The following is a 17,155-nucleotide window of genomic DNA, read 5'->3' on the forward strand; positions in this document are numbered from 1 at the left end:
TGTTTGTCAGTCTGTATTTTATTACATTGCTAAATGAATTGAAATTGTTTTACGGTAAATTAATTTTTCTTTTCTTTTTTTTTCTTTCCAAAAAAGAAACAAGATTATAACCATTTTTTTAGGAAATTAAACCTAAAAAGGTTTTAAAAACAAAATTCCCATTATTTATCAAGACATTTTCACTAAACAGAAAAGAAAAATTGAAGCCAAAAAAATCCTCTTTTTTTTCGTCTATAAAATCAATAAATGTTCAATTTACTAAATGAGAATTTGTCAGTTTTTCTTTTTTTTTCTGTCATAATTAAAATTAATTAAGTCAATTTGTGTTTTGTGTTTTTGTTTTCTGGCTAAAAATAAAAAATGCCGGCCTTTTTTCCAAATCAAAAAAAAAACGTTAAACCAATCAACGAATCAACCAACCAGAAACAAATGAATGAATGAATGAATGAATAGTGAAGAAATGGGCGCTACATTATATATCATCATCATCATAGCTTCCTCTTTTTGATGATGATGATGATCTTCTCTCCTCCTTTTCTATATATTCAATTTATTCATTGAAGCAAAAATATACAGCCACACACAACAGATAGAGAACAGACAACTTAGTTGGTTGAAAATATAGAAAAAACAGTGAGACATGCCTTTTGGGTAATGCGCTTTCACTCTCTATATATACTCATTGTGAAAAAATGATGTGAATGTTCAAGTGTACAACATCAGAGTTACGAGAAGAAACGATAAAATAATGTTATAGCTATGACCTAAACCAGTGATTCTCAACCTTTTTGTTGTCGCGGCACAATTTTAGAATTTTTAAATATATAACAGTTGCATTTTCAGAATTTCGCGGCACACCAAAGTGCCGCGGCACACTGGTTGAGAATCACTGACCTAAACACACACACACACACAAATGGATAAAAATTAGATAAAATAGATGTTCGTAGAAATGATGAGAGAAGAGACATTGTTTGTAACAAAAGACTAAACGAAATATTTAAAAAATAAGCGCGCACATCAATTTTGTTGTTGTTGTTGTTGTTGTCTATTTACATCGTGATCATTTTACAAGAATTATTATAATCATCATCATCATCATTAGCATCATAATCATCACCACAACAACAACAACAGTCATAACCACAGACAAACAAACAAACAAACAATAACTGTAAATAAGTTTTTTTTTCGAAAATTCATTAATTCACAATTCAGTTGATCAAATGTGTGTGTGTTTTTTGCCAATATAATGAAAATGCAAAATGATTGAAAATAAAAATATGGATAATAAACTAATGATTGGTTGCAATAATGATAATTGTGATAATGATAATCCTGATGATAATAATAGTAAACAACAAAATGATTCAACAACAACAACAACAACAACAACAAATATGATTGAATTATTATCGAAAAATAATGATGATAATGATGAGATTAATGTTGTAAAAATAAACAACAACAACAAGAAAAAACAATCTCAACAATTAATAATGATGAATAATTTTAAAATGAAAAATAATAATAATAATAATAAAACGACAACAAATTCATCAACATCATTTATGGTTGAAGATATACTTGATCCATATAAATTTATGGGTCAATTAGGTATGAATGAATTATCATCATCATCATCATCGACATCATCAACAACATTGATAAATAATAATAATAATAATAATGCTGCTAATTCAGCAGCAGCAGCAGCAGTTGTTGCTGCTGATTATCTATTACGATGGCAACCATGGTTAATGAATGAAACTATTCGTAAAAATCAAACTAATCATCATAATCAATTGAATGATTTAGCATCATTTTATAAACCATTTTTAAATAATTATCAACAAATGAATCATACAAATGATTGTAAGTAATTTTATTGTTACAAAATATGTAGATTTTAATGTTATAGATTTTTTCTATTAAAAGTATTTGGTGATTTAAATATTCGTTATCATAATCATCATTTTCAACAACAACAACAACAACAACAACTAATTAACCAATCGAAATTGATTGATAATGAAATTGAAATGAATTCAAATTCATCATCAACATCATTGATTATCAGTGATGATGATGGACTTGTAATGGATCAAAATCATGATGATGTTGATGATGATCAAGATGATGATCAGGATGATGATGATGATGATGTTTCATCACCAATCATATTGAATAGTGATAGTGAAACAACAACAACAATAACTGCAACTGCAACAACAACATCGACAACAACAACATCGACAACAACAACATCGACAACAACAACTTCGACAACAACAACAAATTTTTATTATCAAGATACGAATAATTTAAAAATTAATAAAAAGAAATCAAATTATCAATCAAGATTAAATAATAATAATAATGAATCGAATAATAATGGACAAACGAATGGAAAAGGTGGTAAACCACGTCGTGCACGTACAGCATTTACCTATGAACAATTAGTTGCATTGGAAAATAAATTTAAAAATACACGTTATTTATCGGTTTGTGAACGTTTAAATCTTGCACTTTCATTACGATTAACTGAAACACAAGTAAGTGTTGTTTTTTTTTTCTTTCTTTCTCAAATGATTAACATATGCGAATGTTTTATTTATAACTGTAAAAACAAAAAAAGTAAATATATTTTGCCGGGAAACAAAGGTCAAAACAAAATAAATATGGAAATCAGAGCTTGATGGTGATGATAATAATGATAATTATCGTTAATTAATTAGTTATTTGAGATGTTCAAAACACACAGTGCCAGTGTGATAGTGTGATTTTGTAAAATATCGTATTTCGCTCGTTCGTGTTTGCCTTTGTACACAATTTTAGTCGCATATGGTCATTAATTAAATCGCACCCTACACACGCACGTGTGTGATTTTCTTTTCGTTGATTTTTGTTTGAATTTATTTTCAAATTTTCTCTACTTTTTTGTTTTTTCCCTGGGTTTATTTTAAACAAAAATTTAGGTAAAAATTTGGTTTCAAAATCGTCGTACAAAATGGAAAAAACAGAATCCCGGTATGGATGCTAATAATCCTACCGGTAATAATAATAATGTTGGTGGTGTAGGTGGTAGTAGTATTATCGATACAATCGGTAATAATATTGGAAATGGAAATATTATTGATAATCAATCAGCAATGGCTATTGGTCATCATCATCCTCATCATCCTCATCATCATCATGGACATCATCCATTAGGTACGACAACAACAACATCATCATCATCATCATCACATCCAACATTTCCATCGGCAGCATTTTTATATGCAACACAATTGGCCAATTCATTTGTAGCTGCTAATCATCATCATCATCAACATCATCCACATCCACATAATAATAATAATCAAACGACCAATATACAATCATCACCTGTAGCAAATCATTTGATTGCTGCTGCAGCAGCAGCCGCATCATTTAATGTTCATCATCAACAACAACAACAACAAAAACATTCTGTTTTATTATCATCAACATCATCATCAAGATCATCACCATCGTCATCATCATCTTCTTCACCGATTGCCATATCATCATCATCATCATCATCAACAACTACAACGACGACTACAGCCACATCGGGTAATCATACAAATGGAACATTTTTAACAACGGCTATTTCAACTTAAATGTAGTGTGTGTGTGTGTGTAATATTGAAAAATCGATGACCAGAATAATCTATAGATATTTATTGTTTTTTCCCCCCAAAAAAAATAATAATAATAATTTGTTATCCAATTATCCATCAATGAATTTTCGGTATTAAACAAAACCAAAAACTGTATTTTATCTGAAATTTTGAATATAAAATGAATAGACGAACAAACAAACAAACGAAAAAATCAATCATTTTATTTATTTATATAAAAAGAAAAAGTTTCGTTCTTTATTGAAACCAAATCATTTTGAATATCATCATCATCATCATTGAGTTGAAATTGATTTTAAATCTCTTCAATCAATTTTTCTATTTATAATTCCACAATGAATTGATTTTTCCACACTATCAAAAATAGAAAATATTCAAGGGCAATTGAATCCAATATGGGTAAAGAGAGAATTTATTGCTTAATGTTTATGGAAAAGGAGATAATCAAAAGTCAAAAAGCCATTGAATTGATGGATTTTTGGGTAAGTATATTTGAATGGGAAAAAAACATTCAAATAAAATTATGATGATGATGAATCCATGAATGTGAAATAGAAGAAGAGAATAATGGATACAAACAACAACAACAGCAATCGGATTCTGATCCAAAAAAAGAGCCATAAATGAATGAATAACGAATAGTGAAATTCATTGAACAGTAAAGTAAGTAATCATTCATTCATTCAAAAAATCTAAATAACCCAGAAAAAAAAATTCAAATAAACTATAAAAAAGCTTCAAAAAAGCTTAAAAATGATGATCATCATATTCAACTGACCGTATTATTTATTAAGTGATTGAGATTCGATTATAGTAAATTGCAAACAACAACAACAACCAGGAAACAATAACATTAAAGCGATCCAAAATGTGTGTGTGCTTGGGAGACAAAGTTTGAATTGTTTTTTGAATGTTGCATTTTCAATTTTCCCCAAAACACACTAAAGCTATTATGTGAAATTGACAATGAATTGAATTCAATTCAAGCAGCATTAAGTATATGATCACCAAGATGATGATGATGATGATGGATTCGAATAAATGGCAATTATGGCTAAATTCAATGATGAACAAACGAGATGATTACCATGATGACCGTATCAGTTTTTTTATTGAAAAAAATTTCTCTTTCCCTTTTTTTTCGGTTGAATGATTGAATAAAATGTTTATGTAATAAGTGTGTGTGTGTGTGTGTCTGTGTGACAAATAATAATTCCCTAATAATAATAATAACCACGATCAAGAAAAACGTGAAAAAATCAACGATAATTTTCATTTTCATTTTTTCTGGCATCCCAAAGAATATTATTATTATTATTATGGGACTATGGATTTGAATGAAAATGGTTGGAAAACTTGACACACTGTTTTTTTTTTCTTTTGCTTTCTGAATTTGTTTTTTTTTGATAATAAACACTGCCCATTTTGTCAATTTTCTCTCCCCCCACCCGACATCTCATAAGAATAGTCGAAGGGGAGGAATGGATAAATTCTATACACACACACACGACTGACAACGAATATTAGTCAAGAGAGAAAGAGAGATTCTGTTTAGTGCAAAATGGAATTCTCTTTTGATGATATAATAATAAGGAATAAGAAGAGATATGTAAGAAGATAATAATAATTTGCATTTGATCATTGAATGAAGCAACAGAAAAAAAAAGTTGACAATATTTAGTGAAATATCTATTTAACATGATGATGATCATTTTGGGAGAAGAAAAAAATATCAAACATTATCATTATATAATAATAATAACAACAACCAAGGCTATTCATTTTCGGGCTATTATTTTCTGTTTCTCTCTCTCTCTCTCTTGTTTTTTCTGTTGATTGGATAAAAGTATAATATTACATTATGGCTATTATTATCACATGTCATGTTTGAATGAAATTTTTTTTTTTTTTGCATCGTTTCATTTTGATTTTTGCATCTATGAAGGTATTGGTGTGTGTGTGTGTGTGTGTGTGTGTGTAAAGGAAGGATATCGTAAGATTCAGAAACAATACTACCGGATTGACTAAACAGAAAATTAAATCTGTAAATGGGCGACTTTATCGATGAATGAGAAATTTTTTTTTCAAAGTAATTCGGTTTACAATTTCAAAAAACAATTGATGATAATGATGATGTCATTGATGATTAAATTACAAATGGAAATACATTAAACACATCATCCAAAGAATATCGATATCCCAAAAAATTATTCACTAAAAACAATTACCCAATTTGGCCAATTTTTGTCAATAGATTTTTTTTGTCACTCTATATTATCATATCCAAAAAAAAAAAAAAAAAAATTGATTCTATGTTATTAATGTGTCCACCATTCATGACTATCATCAATCTTTTTTCACTTTTTCTCTTTTCCCTTCATCAAGCAAGAAATACAAAATATATTCATCCAACCAACCAACCAGCCACCACTATTATCATCATTATTGACTAAACAGAAACAAAATAATAATGATATAGTATTAAAGTTAAACGTCAAGTAATTCTAACTGATTTTTTTTTCTCTCTCTCTCTCTCTCCTTCATTCTCATCTTTGATCATCTTTCATTCATTCATTCATTCATTCAATTGAAATGATGGTTATGCAGAATCAAGGATGCAATGATTATCATCATCATTTTGGATTCGATTACCAAAACAGTCATGTGTTTTCGTGTGTGTGTAAATGTGTGTGTAGATGTAATATTTGCATTCAATTAGGGATTCTTATTATTTTTATATTCTTATAATGCAAAAAAAACAGAAAACTACACTGATGGTAGATCATTATTACCATTATCATCATCATCATCATTATCAAACAATAAAAACGAAATTGCTTCCCATATTTTTCTTTGTTCTTTGCAATGAATATAATCGGATCAATATTCAGGCAATTTTCTTTTGCCAAACAAAAAAAAAATACATTATATTCGTTATTGAACATCACATTGCATTGTGTGTTTGTGCTATACTGTTATATTGTATATATGTTTTCAATTAAAAATATTGGTTAATTGATTTATAAGCAGAAAGTGAGAGAAACATATAGAGAAAATTGACAACAGAAAATGTTGTTTGATACTGATGATGCTAATAATAGGTCTAAATAAATACTGAAGCAAAAAAATTTCAACTTTTTTTTTGTTGTTGTTGTTGAATAGTTGCTTGTCATTTAGGAAAGTGATTAGAAAAGAAGTAAAAGAAAAAACATGATGCAAAAACAACAATCTTGTCAAACTTGTCACAGGGCAAAGCAAAAAAAATAAATTCATGTTAATCATGATGATGGAATGAGAAAAAAATAACGAATTTGCTACTAATTAACTAAAACTAATCAGAATGGATTGACAAGAATCATGCCTATGTAATTAATTATGTCTATCATTTTATTATGAACACAACGACCAAAAGAAAAAAAATCCTATAAATCAAAATACTTTCAATGTATAAATGAATGGATCATAAGCTTAATTTTCAATCTTCAATCAAACAATCCAATCAATTTATTTAATGATCAACAATTAGAAATGATTATTTCAACAACCTAAATTGAATTCAAATTATGATTGGATTTTTTGTTTTGTTTTCGTTCGTTCATTCATTCATTTTCACTTTTTGGTCAAAACAAACACAAAATAAAATAATCTTTTCTTTTTTTTCACTCGTGCAATAATGGATAAATAATGAGAAAAATTTTTTTTTTTTACAAAATAAGTATTTAAGTAGTTTTTTTTTTTGGTGGGCTTGAATCAATGAAGCAGTGTGCCTCGAGCTTGCTTCCTTTGAGAGAAAAAAAAATGAACTACAATCAAATTCAATTATAGTAATTGGATTATCACCCGACAACAACAACAACAACAAAAAATGAATGAATAAGACTTTATTCGTGGTCATTGTTCCGATGATAATGACAATAGAATTCATTACACACAAACAAAAAAACTGAGAATCATTTGTGTGTGTGTGTTTTTGCACGTTAATGATAAGAGATAATTGATCTTTGTTATTTGATATTTTGAAAAAAAGAGGGGCGGGAGAGAAGGGAGTAAAAAAAATTCAAATATCATTACACAATTCATTGTTCATTGATTGATTGATTGATTGAACTTGAACTGTCCGGTGAAAATGATTAAAATATTTTCTACTTGATCACCGAAATCATCCAAAAAAAAACAAACCAATCAAACAGATGTAAAATTTCACATCAATTTTAGACATTTTTTCAAAACAAAACAAAAACAAAAATTTAATTAAGAAATTGAAAATCAAACCTATTTTTCGGCTACCATATGATGTTCTACATAGAGACAAAGTATTAAGTGTGTGAGAGAAAGTGAAAAAGATTTTAATCGAAAAATGATGATTTACAAAGCTTGATTGAAATCATTCATTCATTCATTCATTGTTTTGTCAATGAAAAGAAATGAATTGAATGGAATGGAATGGAAGTAAAAAAATTGTTAATCGGATCAACATTTATCGGATACGATGATGATGATGATAATGATAATGATAGTAGTTAGTTAACATCAAACATCAAACAACATCGAACAACAACGAACAAAAAAACTAAGTAATTTATTTTGATTGAATGATTTCATCAAACAGGATGATGATGATGATGATGATTTATAATTGATTTGATAATTTCTTACTTTGAGTGTGCATCTTGTAAAAACGGTGAAAGTTTGTTTTTCCTTCTTCTTAGAAAAAATACTCTTTTGATCCAGAAGAAGAATAGGAAAGAAAAACGACAAGAAAAATTCAATTAACTTATCATTATTTATATGTTGCACAGACAAACAGAGAGACAAACATTTGACAAATGATTTAATTGATTTTTTTTGTTTGTGAATCAAAAAATCAATTAAAATTTCTTTTTGTTTTGTTTTGTTTATCCAATTATCATCATTAAAGAAAACAACAACAAGAAAAAAATCTAATGAATCTATCAAAATAGGAAAAAAAATTCAGTTTCGAGATTATCTAATGAAAATCATCTGATAATTTAGATAAGTGTTTGTGTTTGTGTGTTCCAATATGTAAATTGATTGAACTAAATGATAATGATGATGATGTTCAATCAATTAATTGTTATCGATTAGATTAAATATCGATGCCTAAAGATTAGAGAAAATTGGAACAAAAAAAAATTGACATATCCGATTAATTTTCGTTTACGAAAGAAAAAAAACACTTCTCAAATACAATTACATCAAGACATTTGAGTTTTTGGCTTTTGCTTCATTATTATATATAATACTTTTGCTGCAGGATTGATCTTCTCATTTTCCCCTTCGTTACGGAGTGTTACGCGGCTATCAAAAAGAAGTAAAAACAACAAAAACAGGAAAATAATGTCAAACCGATTTAGCTTCTTCTTTTTTTTTGTTTGGTCGATAAGTGTAATAGAAGAAGAAGTTTGTTGCGTAAAAAGATAAATGACAAATGAAGATGTGTGTACGATGCGAGTGTGTGTGAGTGTAATTAGCATGAATCACTTTCATTCGTTCGTGTCAATATTCCAATTATATTCTTGAATGTGAACAAAATATAGTGAGAGTGAGAGTGAGAGTGAGAGTGAGGGAAAAGACTTTGTTTTCAAAGAGACAGAGTGTGATTCACTACCATGATGTTGATGATGATGAGGAGTGATACTTGGTATAATGGCTGAATGAATAAATTAGTTCCATGAATAATCTTTCATACAAGGCTCAATATGAATGGTGGTGGTGGGTTTTTTTCAGTTAGTTAGTTGATGTTTTGATGGGGGAGAACATATCATATTCGGTTGGTCGATTATTTTCCGATTCAAACAAACGAAAATGAATAGCACATTTGAATGGAGTCGACAAACAACATTGCATCTGGTCTTTTTGGGGGTTAGCGATCCATCCATAGAATGAAATAAGAGAAACTGAATCTCGAATCAAAGCAAATTGGCCGACGCGTGTCGCATAAGCTTTTTTAAAAAAAAAAAAAAAAATCAGATTATTAATCGCATATTATAAATTCAAAGATTATGTAATAATAATAAAGTTCAATGAATCGTTGTCGTCGTTGTCTTTGTTATTGTCATTTTTCATTCATTCATTCAATTTTTCCCTTATCCTATAGGAAAAATATCAAGTGATCAAAGAAGAAGAAGAAGATTGTTAAACTAAAAACGAAATAAATTTTCTTTAAGAAATTTCCATTTTGGCAACATAATATTCTTTGTGTTAATTAGCATCGAGTAATAATTTGTATCCGTTATTTTGGTTGTTATTATTATATGTTTATGGAGCGTTAAACGAGCAGTAAATTTGTTGTGGATCAGGCATTTTTCGTTCGTTCGTTCAATGTTTCAAAATTCATTCATTCAATCTTAATGCATTCATTTTCTTCCTCATCCACCACCATCCTCGCTAAATGTTATGTGATTAAACATTGAAAAGTTCAATGAAAATATTCACAGAAGAAGAAGAGAGAGAGAGAAGAAAATTGTCAAAAATAGTTAGTGAATAGATAAATAATGTCATTGATGATTGCACACAAGATTCTCTCTATGCATAATCCATAAGATTTTTTCTGTTTTTCTGTTCATTCGAATGAATAAATAAATTAAAATGATATGAATTCTGAAAAGATTTTTTTCAGTACAGAAGTGATTTGCTCTACAATTTGTGATCACCATAATAAAACGTTAGCTGTATTAAATTGATTGTCATTAATCGATAATTGACACAAAAATCAAAATCAGAAAAAAATGTAACATCCCCTCCATCCTCAATGACAATAAACAAATGGAAATTAGATTTTTACTAATGGCCATATCGATTATAAACAATAAATTGGTCGCAAGAGAAATTAACAAGATCGATTTACAAAACAAAAAACAATGAAAACATTGAATAGAATAATTGAAAATGATCCAAAACCTAAACACACACACACAATTGGAAAAAATCTAATTGTATTCCATAAGGATCATTGTTTTTATTGCGGTAGTGGTGGTCGAGGTAAAAATATAAATATTGAGAGAGAGAGCGAGAGAGAGAGAATGAAACAAAACAAAAATACATCATTTATCTTGTATCTATTGTGTGTTTGGATCCATAGAGATCTAAACAGACCGACACAAATAGACAATGACAATGAATCTCAATTTTCAATCGGGATTTTTTTCTTTCTCTCTCTGTTCTCTGGTACTAATTTTATTTCGTTACGCCTCAACAATATTGGACTAATAAGAGAGAGAGAAAGAATGGAGGGGAAAAACCAAACAAACATCAATTGATTTGTATGGAAAGAATAGAAAAGAAAAATGACAATTTTGGTTCAAGGTGAATGATTTTTCATTGAATCATTGGAATAAAAAAAAGAATCACAACAAACAAATGGAACATACCCAAAAATGTCTCAAGAGTATAAAATGAATAAGGTTAATAAATGATGATGAATCAGAATGACATAATCCAAAATTTTTATTGACAATTCGTATTGTGTGTGTGTTTGTGTTTGTGTACAAATATCAAATCAATCAATCAATCAATTTGATTGATTGATTGAAAAACAATGTACCATTGTAAACACAAAAGAAATGAAATTAAATGAGATTGAAAATTAATTAAATAACTTAAATAAATCATAACTTAAGTAATCATCATGATGATGATGATGGTATAAAAAACAAAACAAACAAACAGATTGTTTGATATGATGATGATGATCAATCCCTATTATTAATATTGATTTATTATCGAAAAAATTCTTCTGTTTTTTTGGCTTTGTTTTGTTGTTGTTTTCATCTTTGAAAATCATGATTATGATATATCAGAACGATTGAAAAAAAAGAGATTTACCCAAGAGAGAGAGAGAGAGAGAGAGAGAGAGAGAGAGAGAGAGAGAGAGAAAAAAAAAAAAATAATTGCGTGATTATCATCATCGATATCGATATCGACATCGACAAACATCATCATATTGTTTATCAAATTGGACATTACATAACTATATAAACATTGGGTGGATTTGGTTTGTCGGATTGGATCGAATCACATATCATCATTTTTTTTATTTGTTTGTTTGAAAACATTTTTTGTTTTCCCTTGTTATTTGTTTTGGATTTATTATTATTTTTACATCAATCAAAACACAGAACAAGAACATCAACAAGCAAAAAGTTATTTCGACAACAAGAAGAAAAACAATCTATTTCAACATGGATTCATCATCATCATCCGATCTGAACCAAAAAAAAAAAAAAAAAAAATTATGATCAATCGAAATGTAATAATCGATAGTATCGAAATCTTTCTGAAATGATTGATGATCGATATAATCGATTTCAATCAAAAAAAAAGTTTCATCAGATAAAGAATTTCAGAATTCTTCTCTCTGTTTAAAGAATAATAAAATTTCAACGTCAATGTCAACAAACCAGAAGATTTAAAAATTTCAATTATACAGTTAATCAAACAAAGAAAAAAAGATACCCTTATTTGCATAGAGAAAAAATATTCAAATTAAAAAAAACAAATTTGAATATCCGAAAACGTACAAACAAACGAGCGAAAACGAAACATGTGGGAACAATCAAAATAAAGCAAACCAGAATCCAAAAACTGAACATCTTTTTCATAGGAAAAATTTGGAAATTAACTAAAATGATTTTGAATTCTTGGATTTTTCATCATCATCAATAATAGATTTGATCAGTTTATCCAATCACCAATCACCAACTGTAAAATGAAATCGATTCATTCGAAACCAATCAAAAAAAAAAATGGTCAATTTTTGGTGTTTTGGATTGTGTGTGTGGGTGGTTAGTTTATTTCTAAATAAACATTTCAGTAATTCTCTTGTGAATTTGATGATTTTTCCACCAAAAAAGAAGAGAAACGAATTCTGGTATTAAATATAATTTTATTTTTTTACTTTTTGTTCGTTTGTTTGTAAAAACACTTGGACTAAAAAAAATTGATGATGATGATAAAAATGAATCATTTATAAATCTGTCGCCAATCTGTTTTCATTTTAAATTATTCATTTTCATATATATACAATAATAATGATAATCTTGTCTATGTTGTTGGTGGTTGCTGTTGGTAAAGAATTTATTTTTACCAGAAATTTCTTTTCAGTAAATGAACCAACCAAACTGTGAATATTGAATTGAGCCAATTAATGTTTATAACTTGGCTGTAAAGCTTGAAAATGATAATAAATAAAAATGAAGTTTAAAAATCATCAAAATGAACTAATATGATGGTAAACGAACATAACCATCATCATCATCATCATCATCATGATTATTATCGTCATTACAATTCATCAAGGGAATTTATATATAGGGTTTTTTTCTCGTTTCCTATCATATCATGAAGAAGACCACCATTGAAACGAAGAGAGAGAAATAGGTTATCCTTTTGACTTTTTTTGTGATTTGCAAACAGATGTTCAGGGTTGTTTTACAAATTCATTATAATTATAATAGATTTTGGTTGTTGTTGTTGTTGTTGTTGATTCTGTAGAAATTATTAACACTTTTCTCTTTCTTTCTCACCTATGGTGTTTCACAGTAATTATTTTTTGTTTCATTTAATTTTCTTCTTTGTTAGAAAATTCAATTTTCTTTTTTTTTAAACCAAACTATAAAGATAATGATGCTGTTTGATTAGATAATAAGATTTTTTGGTTGAAAATGATTAGCTTTTTTTCACTTTTCTGATTAAATTAAATCATTTTGTTTTACGGTTATCACAATGATGATGATGATTAGTTTTCATTCAGATTTCGTTGCTGTTTGATTTTAATAATTTAATTCTTTAACAATTCATTGAAAACTTGTATTTTAATGATGTAGTTTCTCTCTCTCTCTCTCATCCATCATTCATAATTAATGATATCTGTTTATATTTGGATTTTTTCGTTTCGTTGTTGTTGTTGATTATGTTGATGATCTCTTGGTGATTTCTTTGTTGTTTTTGTTGTAAAAGTAATTCTCACACAAACTAAATTTCAACCAATTTATAGACATTATTTTTCATTGGATTTTTTTTTGCTTGTTTGGTGGTTAAAATTGTAATTTTGATAGTTTATTATACAAAAAAAAAGCTGTGAAAACTAGGAGAAAATCCACTAAAAGTCTCAAATGTTATTAATATTAATAAGCAACATTAATTTCATTGTGGTAAGTTCAATTAATATTAAAACTCTACCAACAACAACAACAAAAAATCATAGTCATCATCATTTTAAGACCATAGGGACCAATGGATTTTTATTTCGTTGTTGAAGCTAAATAAAAGTTGCAAAATACATACCGTAAGGTTATTGTCATGAGGATGATGTTTGGTTTTTCTCACTCATTATTATTATTATTATTATCATTTTATATCGTTAAATGTTGACATAATTATAATGAATTTGGTTTGAATTTATCTATTTTGTATTTTTTTGTATTTTAAATAATTTAACACAACTTAAAACCTTGTGACACCGGAAAACAAAAAAAAACATTCGAATTAATCATTTATAAAATAGATAAATCGAATCTAACCACTAACGCCATCTATCAATGTTTGAATAAAATTATTTGAAAACAGCAATTGGCGCCAATTTTTTTGTTTTTTTTTGTTTTTTGATTTGAAAAAACTTTATTTATAAAAAAATGTTCCGCATACAAAAAAAAACAAATACTAATTTAATTAAAATAATTACACAATTTTTTTACTAAAACATTATAACCATGCATTACGATATTGTTGATTATCAACACGATCTTCAACTTTTTCACGAAAATGTAGAATAGAAATGGCACATGTTAATATTAGTCCAAGTACAAATAAAAATAATAATGCAACCAATGAATAAATACTCATATTGATAAAAACACGTAATTCCCAATTTTTTAATTGATCCGGTTCGAATGGTACTATAACTAATTTTGATCCAGGTATAATTTCATTCCATATACGTACACGTGTTGGATTTTTACCATTAGCAATCGATACGGATAAATCATTGATCACATTCAATACATCACCTAAACCAAATATTATATATGGTGGTTGTAATGCAAAATGTGCACTTTGACTCATCTGTACTGAACAACAATGATCATTTGAATATGGTCCAGCAAAACAAACCATTGCACCGGGTGGTGTACTACCATATGCAAGATGATTTGGACATTTATGATCTTCAGTTTTATCTGAACATAAACCAGAAATAACATTAACACGAAGAAAACTAAAATAAAGTGATTTTTCAAAATAATAATCATATGCTTGTAATGTTAATTGATTTGTAGTAGAATCTTCGGTAGTAATCAATAAATTTAATCTGCCATTATTAAAAATATCGAATAAACTGACCATACGAACATTTTCCGTATATTCACCGATCCATTCTAATTCGAAAATACGATTCCATGTATTCTGTGAACCGTTAAGCAATTTATTTAAAAATATTGCTGCTACATTTTTTTTAGTTTGAACATCTTGTAATATGGTTGCAAAATCTGGATAACCATCATAATCAATATCACCAATATGTAATGTAACCGGAATTTCAATATAATTATAAAACTTTGCATCGATAAATGTTAATGTACGATTGAATTGAGCACCCAATGATTCGGTTGTGTTCAATATATGAAACCAATCACCCGTATCCGTATCGAAAACCATTAGATTTGGTTGTTGACAATCAGCAAATGATTTAACATCATCCAAACAGACTGGAATTAAATGTTCTAATTTTCCATCATAATTTAAATCAACAAATGATGATTGTCCCCGTAATCCAACATTTGGAAATGAATGAAGATTGTTTCCATTTTGATTTGGTTGAAAACCTTCCTGTGGAATGTTGTAAATATATTCAAATTTGCTTTCACCATTTATAAATAGATCGGGTGTCATATCGATTAGATAAGAATTAAGATTAACAAATGCACTTGCATGTGGACTTGCTAAATGTTGAATTCTAGTTAGATTCGATAGACAAATAAAACGTTTTGATTTGATTTCGGCTAAATTATCAAATTTACCACCAAGTACCAACTGTAATGGACAATCAAAAGTTTCAACAATAAAATCTGAGATCATATCACCATCATAATCTAAAATTTTGGAAATTATCAAACAAAATCAGATAAAATTAGAAATTTAACACAGAAAAAAATTACTTACCTAAAATAAATGGTTCACTTGAAGCATTTTCAATTAAAATTATTTGCTGATCACAATTAAATTCTTCGGCTGTTGTATTACCATAGACTAGTATAATATTATATTTCGATATCGGTGATTGATTTTCTACCGTAATCAATAGATCTTGATGCATACGACCGGTAAAATCAGATGCAGCTAAATTATAAATATTTTCCTTTAGATGACAATGAAAATTCTGTACAATCGATAAACAACGTCTTGAACCGAAAAATGTTAATACAGTTTTACCATCAACACATGAATGTCCTTTTAATAAATGTAAACTTTTACCATTATTACCAAGCATAAATATATCAGTATATTTATCTGAATCAAAATCACCATATGCAATTGGTATTGCCGATATATTTTCAATTGTTGATGGTGGATTAAATGGCAGATGAATTGATTCGGGTGCAAGAAATTTTGAACGTGATGTATGGAAAAAATTTTCATAATTTAAATTCTGTACATTTTCGGTTATATCGATTAGATTCAGGTCAGGATTTACAATCTGATGATCAGTACGATATTCAATAGTTTCATTAACAGCAATAGATTTAGATGTTGTTAACGATGATGATTGTGATGATGCATGTAATTTGGATTGTAAAATAAATATCAAAGAAAAAATTAATAAAACACTACAAGTCATGTAAAGAAAATATTTAAAACAATTATATAATAAGGATGGCATGATTGTCAAATGTTATTTTTAGAAGAGAAAACAAATCAAAAATCACAAACAAATATGGATTATGACGATGATGACAGATTTTTGTTGTTTTGTTTTTTCCGAGAAAATGGAATTTTAAAATTACAACCAGAAAAAATACATAATACAATTTCACCGATTCATGATGATTTCTCTAAAGTCGATGTTTGGCAACATTTTTATTGGCTCAATAAGCTGCCCAAAAATCCACAAATCTAATGATGATGATGATGGTAAACAAATGAAAATGTTTATAATGCGTATTGATATATGCACATTTTAGTTAACAATCAAGTGCCTCAATTGATCATCATCAATGTAAAACGTATGATGATGCGATAGGATACATTGAAAGCAATGTAACTGTTTATAATGTTCTCATCAACATCAGTGGTGGTGGTGGTGGTGGTTGCATATAGTATTTGCTGATGATAGTGATGTTTTTTTTTTAGTTTGTTTGTCGATTGAATGATAATGCGGAAAATTTATTTCAACCACTTGTTGTTCGATCGATGATGATTGGAAAAAAAATTTGCAGGAAAAACAAACGGTATATTTCAGTTTGGCAAAAAAAATT

At 27.9% G+C, this 17,155-nt stretch overlaps 2 protein-coding genes across 2 annotated transcripts; one reads left to right on the top strand and one right to left on the bottom strand.

Annotated features, from left to right (window-relative positions):
• The first annotated feature begins 1,571 nt into the window (after positions 1-1,571).
• On the top strand, positions 1,572-3,866 carry LOC113792796 (uncharacterized). Its single transcript, XM_027342737.2, has 3 exons — positions 1,572-1,875; positions 1,939-2,555; positions 2,979-3,866. Exons 1-3 carry the CDS (start codon positions 1,572-1,574, stop codon positions 3,642-3,644), a joined length of 1,587 nt encoding a protein of 528 aa, XP_027198538.2. The 3' UTR covers positions 3,645-3,866.
• Positions 3,867-14,301: 10,435 nt separating this feature from the next.
• On the bottom strand, positions 14,302-17,130 carry LOC113792806 (T-cell immunomodulatory protein-like). Its single transcript, XM_027342748.2, has 2 exons — positions 15,843-17,130; positions 14,302-15,772 (listed from the first exon to the last, which is right to left on the bottom strand). Exons 1-2 carry the CDS (start codon positions 16,558-16,560, stop codon positions 14,388-14,390), a joined length of 2,103 nt encoding a protein of 700 aa, XP_027198549.1. The 5' UTR covers positions 16,561-17,130; the 3' UTR covers positions 14,302-14,387.
• Between the last annotated feature and the right edge of the window lie 25 nt (positions 17,131-17,155).

The sequence above is a fragment of the Dermatophagoides pteronyssinus genome, unplaced genomic scaffold (assembly GCF_027571235.1).
Source record: "Dermatophagoides pteronyssinus isolate colony J.1.1.1.1 unplaced genomic scaffold, Derpt_VIB-CSIC_2022.12 sq0001, whole genome shotgun sequence".
NCBI classification, from domain to species: Eukaryota; Metazoa; Arthropoda; class Arachnida; order Sarcoptiformes; family Pyroglyphidae; genus Dermatophagoides; species Dermatophagoides pteronyssinus.

Coding starts and splice junctions, on each gene's coding strand:
- LOC113792796 (XM_027342737.2), top strand. CDS start 1,572: ATGGTTGAAGATATACTTGATCCATATAAATTTATGGGTCAATTAGGT. Junction 1,876..1,938: donor AATGAATCATACAAATGATT/GTAAGTAATTTT, acceptor TTCTATTAAAAG/TATTTGGTGATTTAAATATT. Junction 2,556..2,978: donor TACGATTAACTGAAACACAA/GTAAGTGTTGTT, acceptor ACAAAAATTTAG/GTAAAAATTTGGTTTCAAAA.
- LOC113792806 (XM_027342748.2), bottom strand. CDS start 16,560: ATGCCATCCTTATTATATAATTGTTTTAAATATTTTCTTTACATGACT. Junction 15,773..15,842: donor AAGTGAACCATTTATTTTAG/GTAAGTAATTTT, acceptor CCAAAATTTTAG/ATTATGATGGTGATATGATC.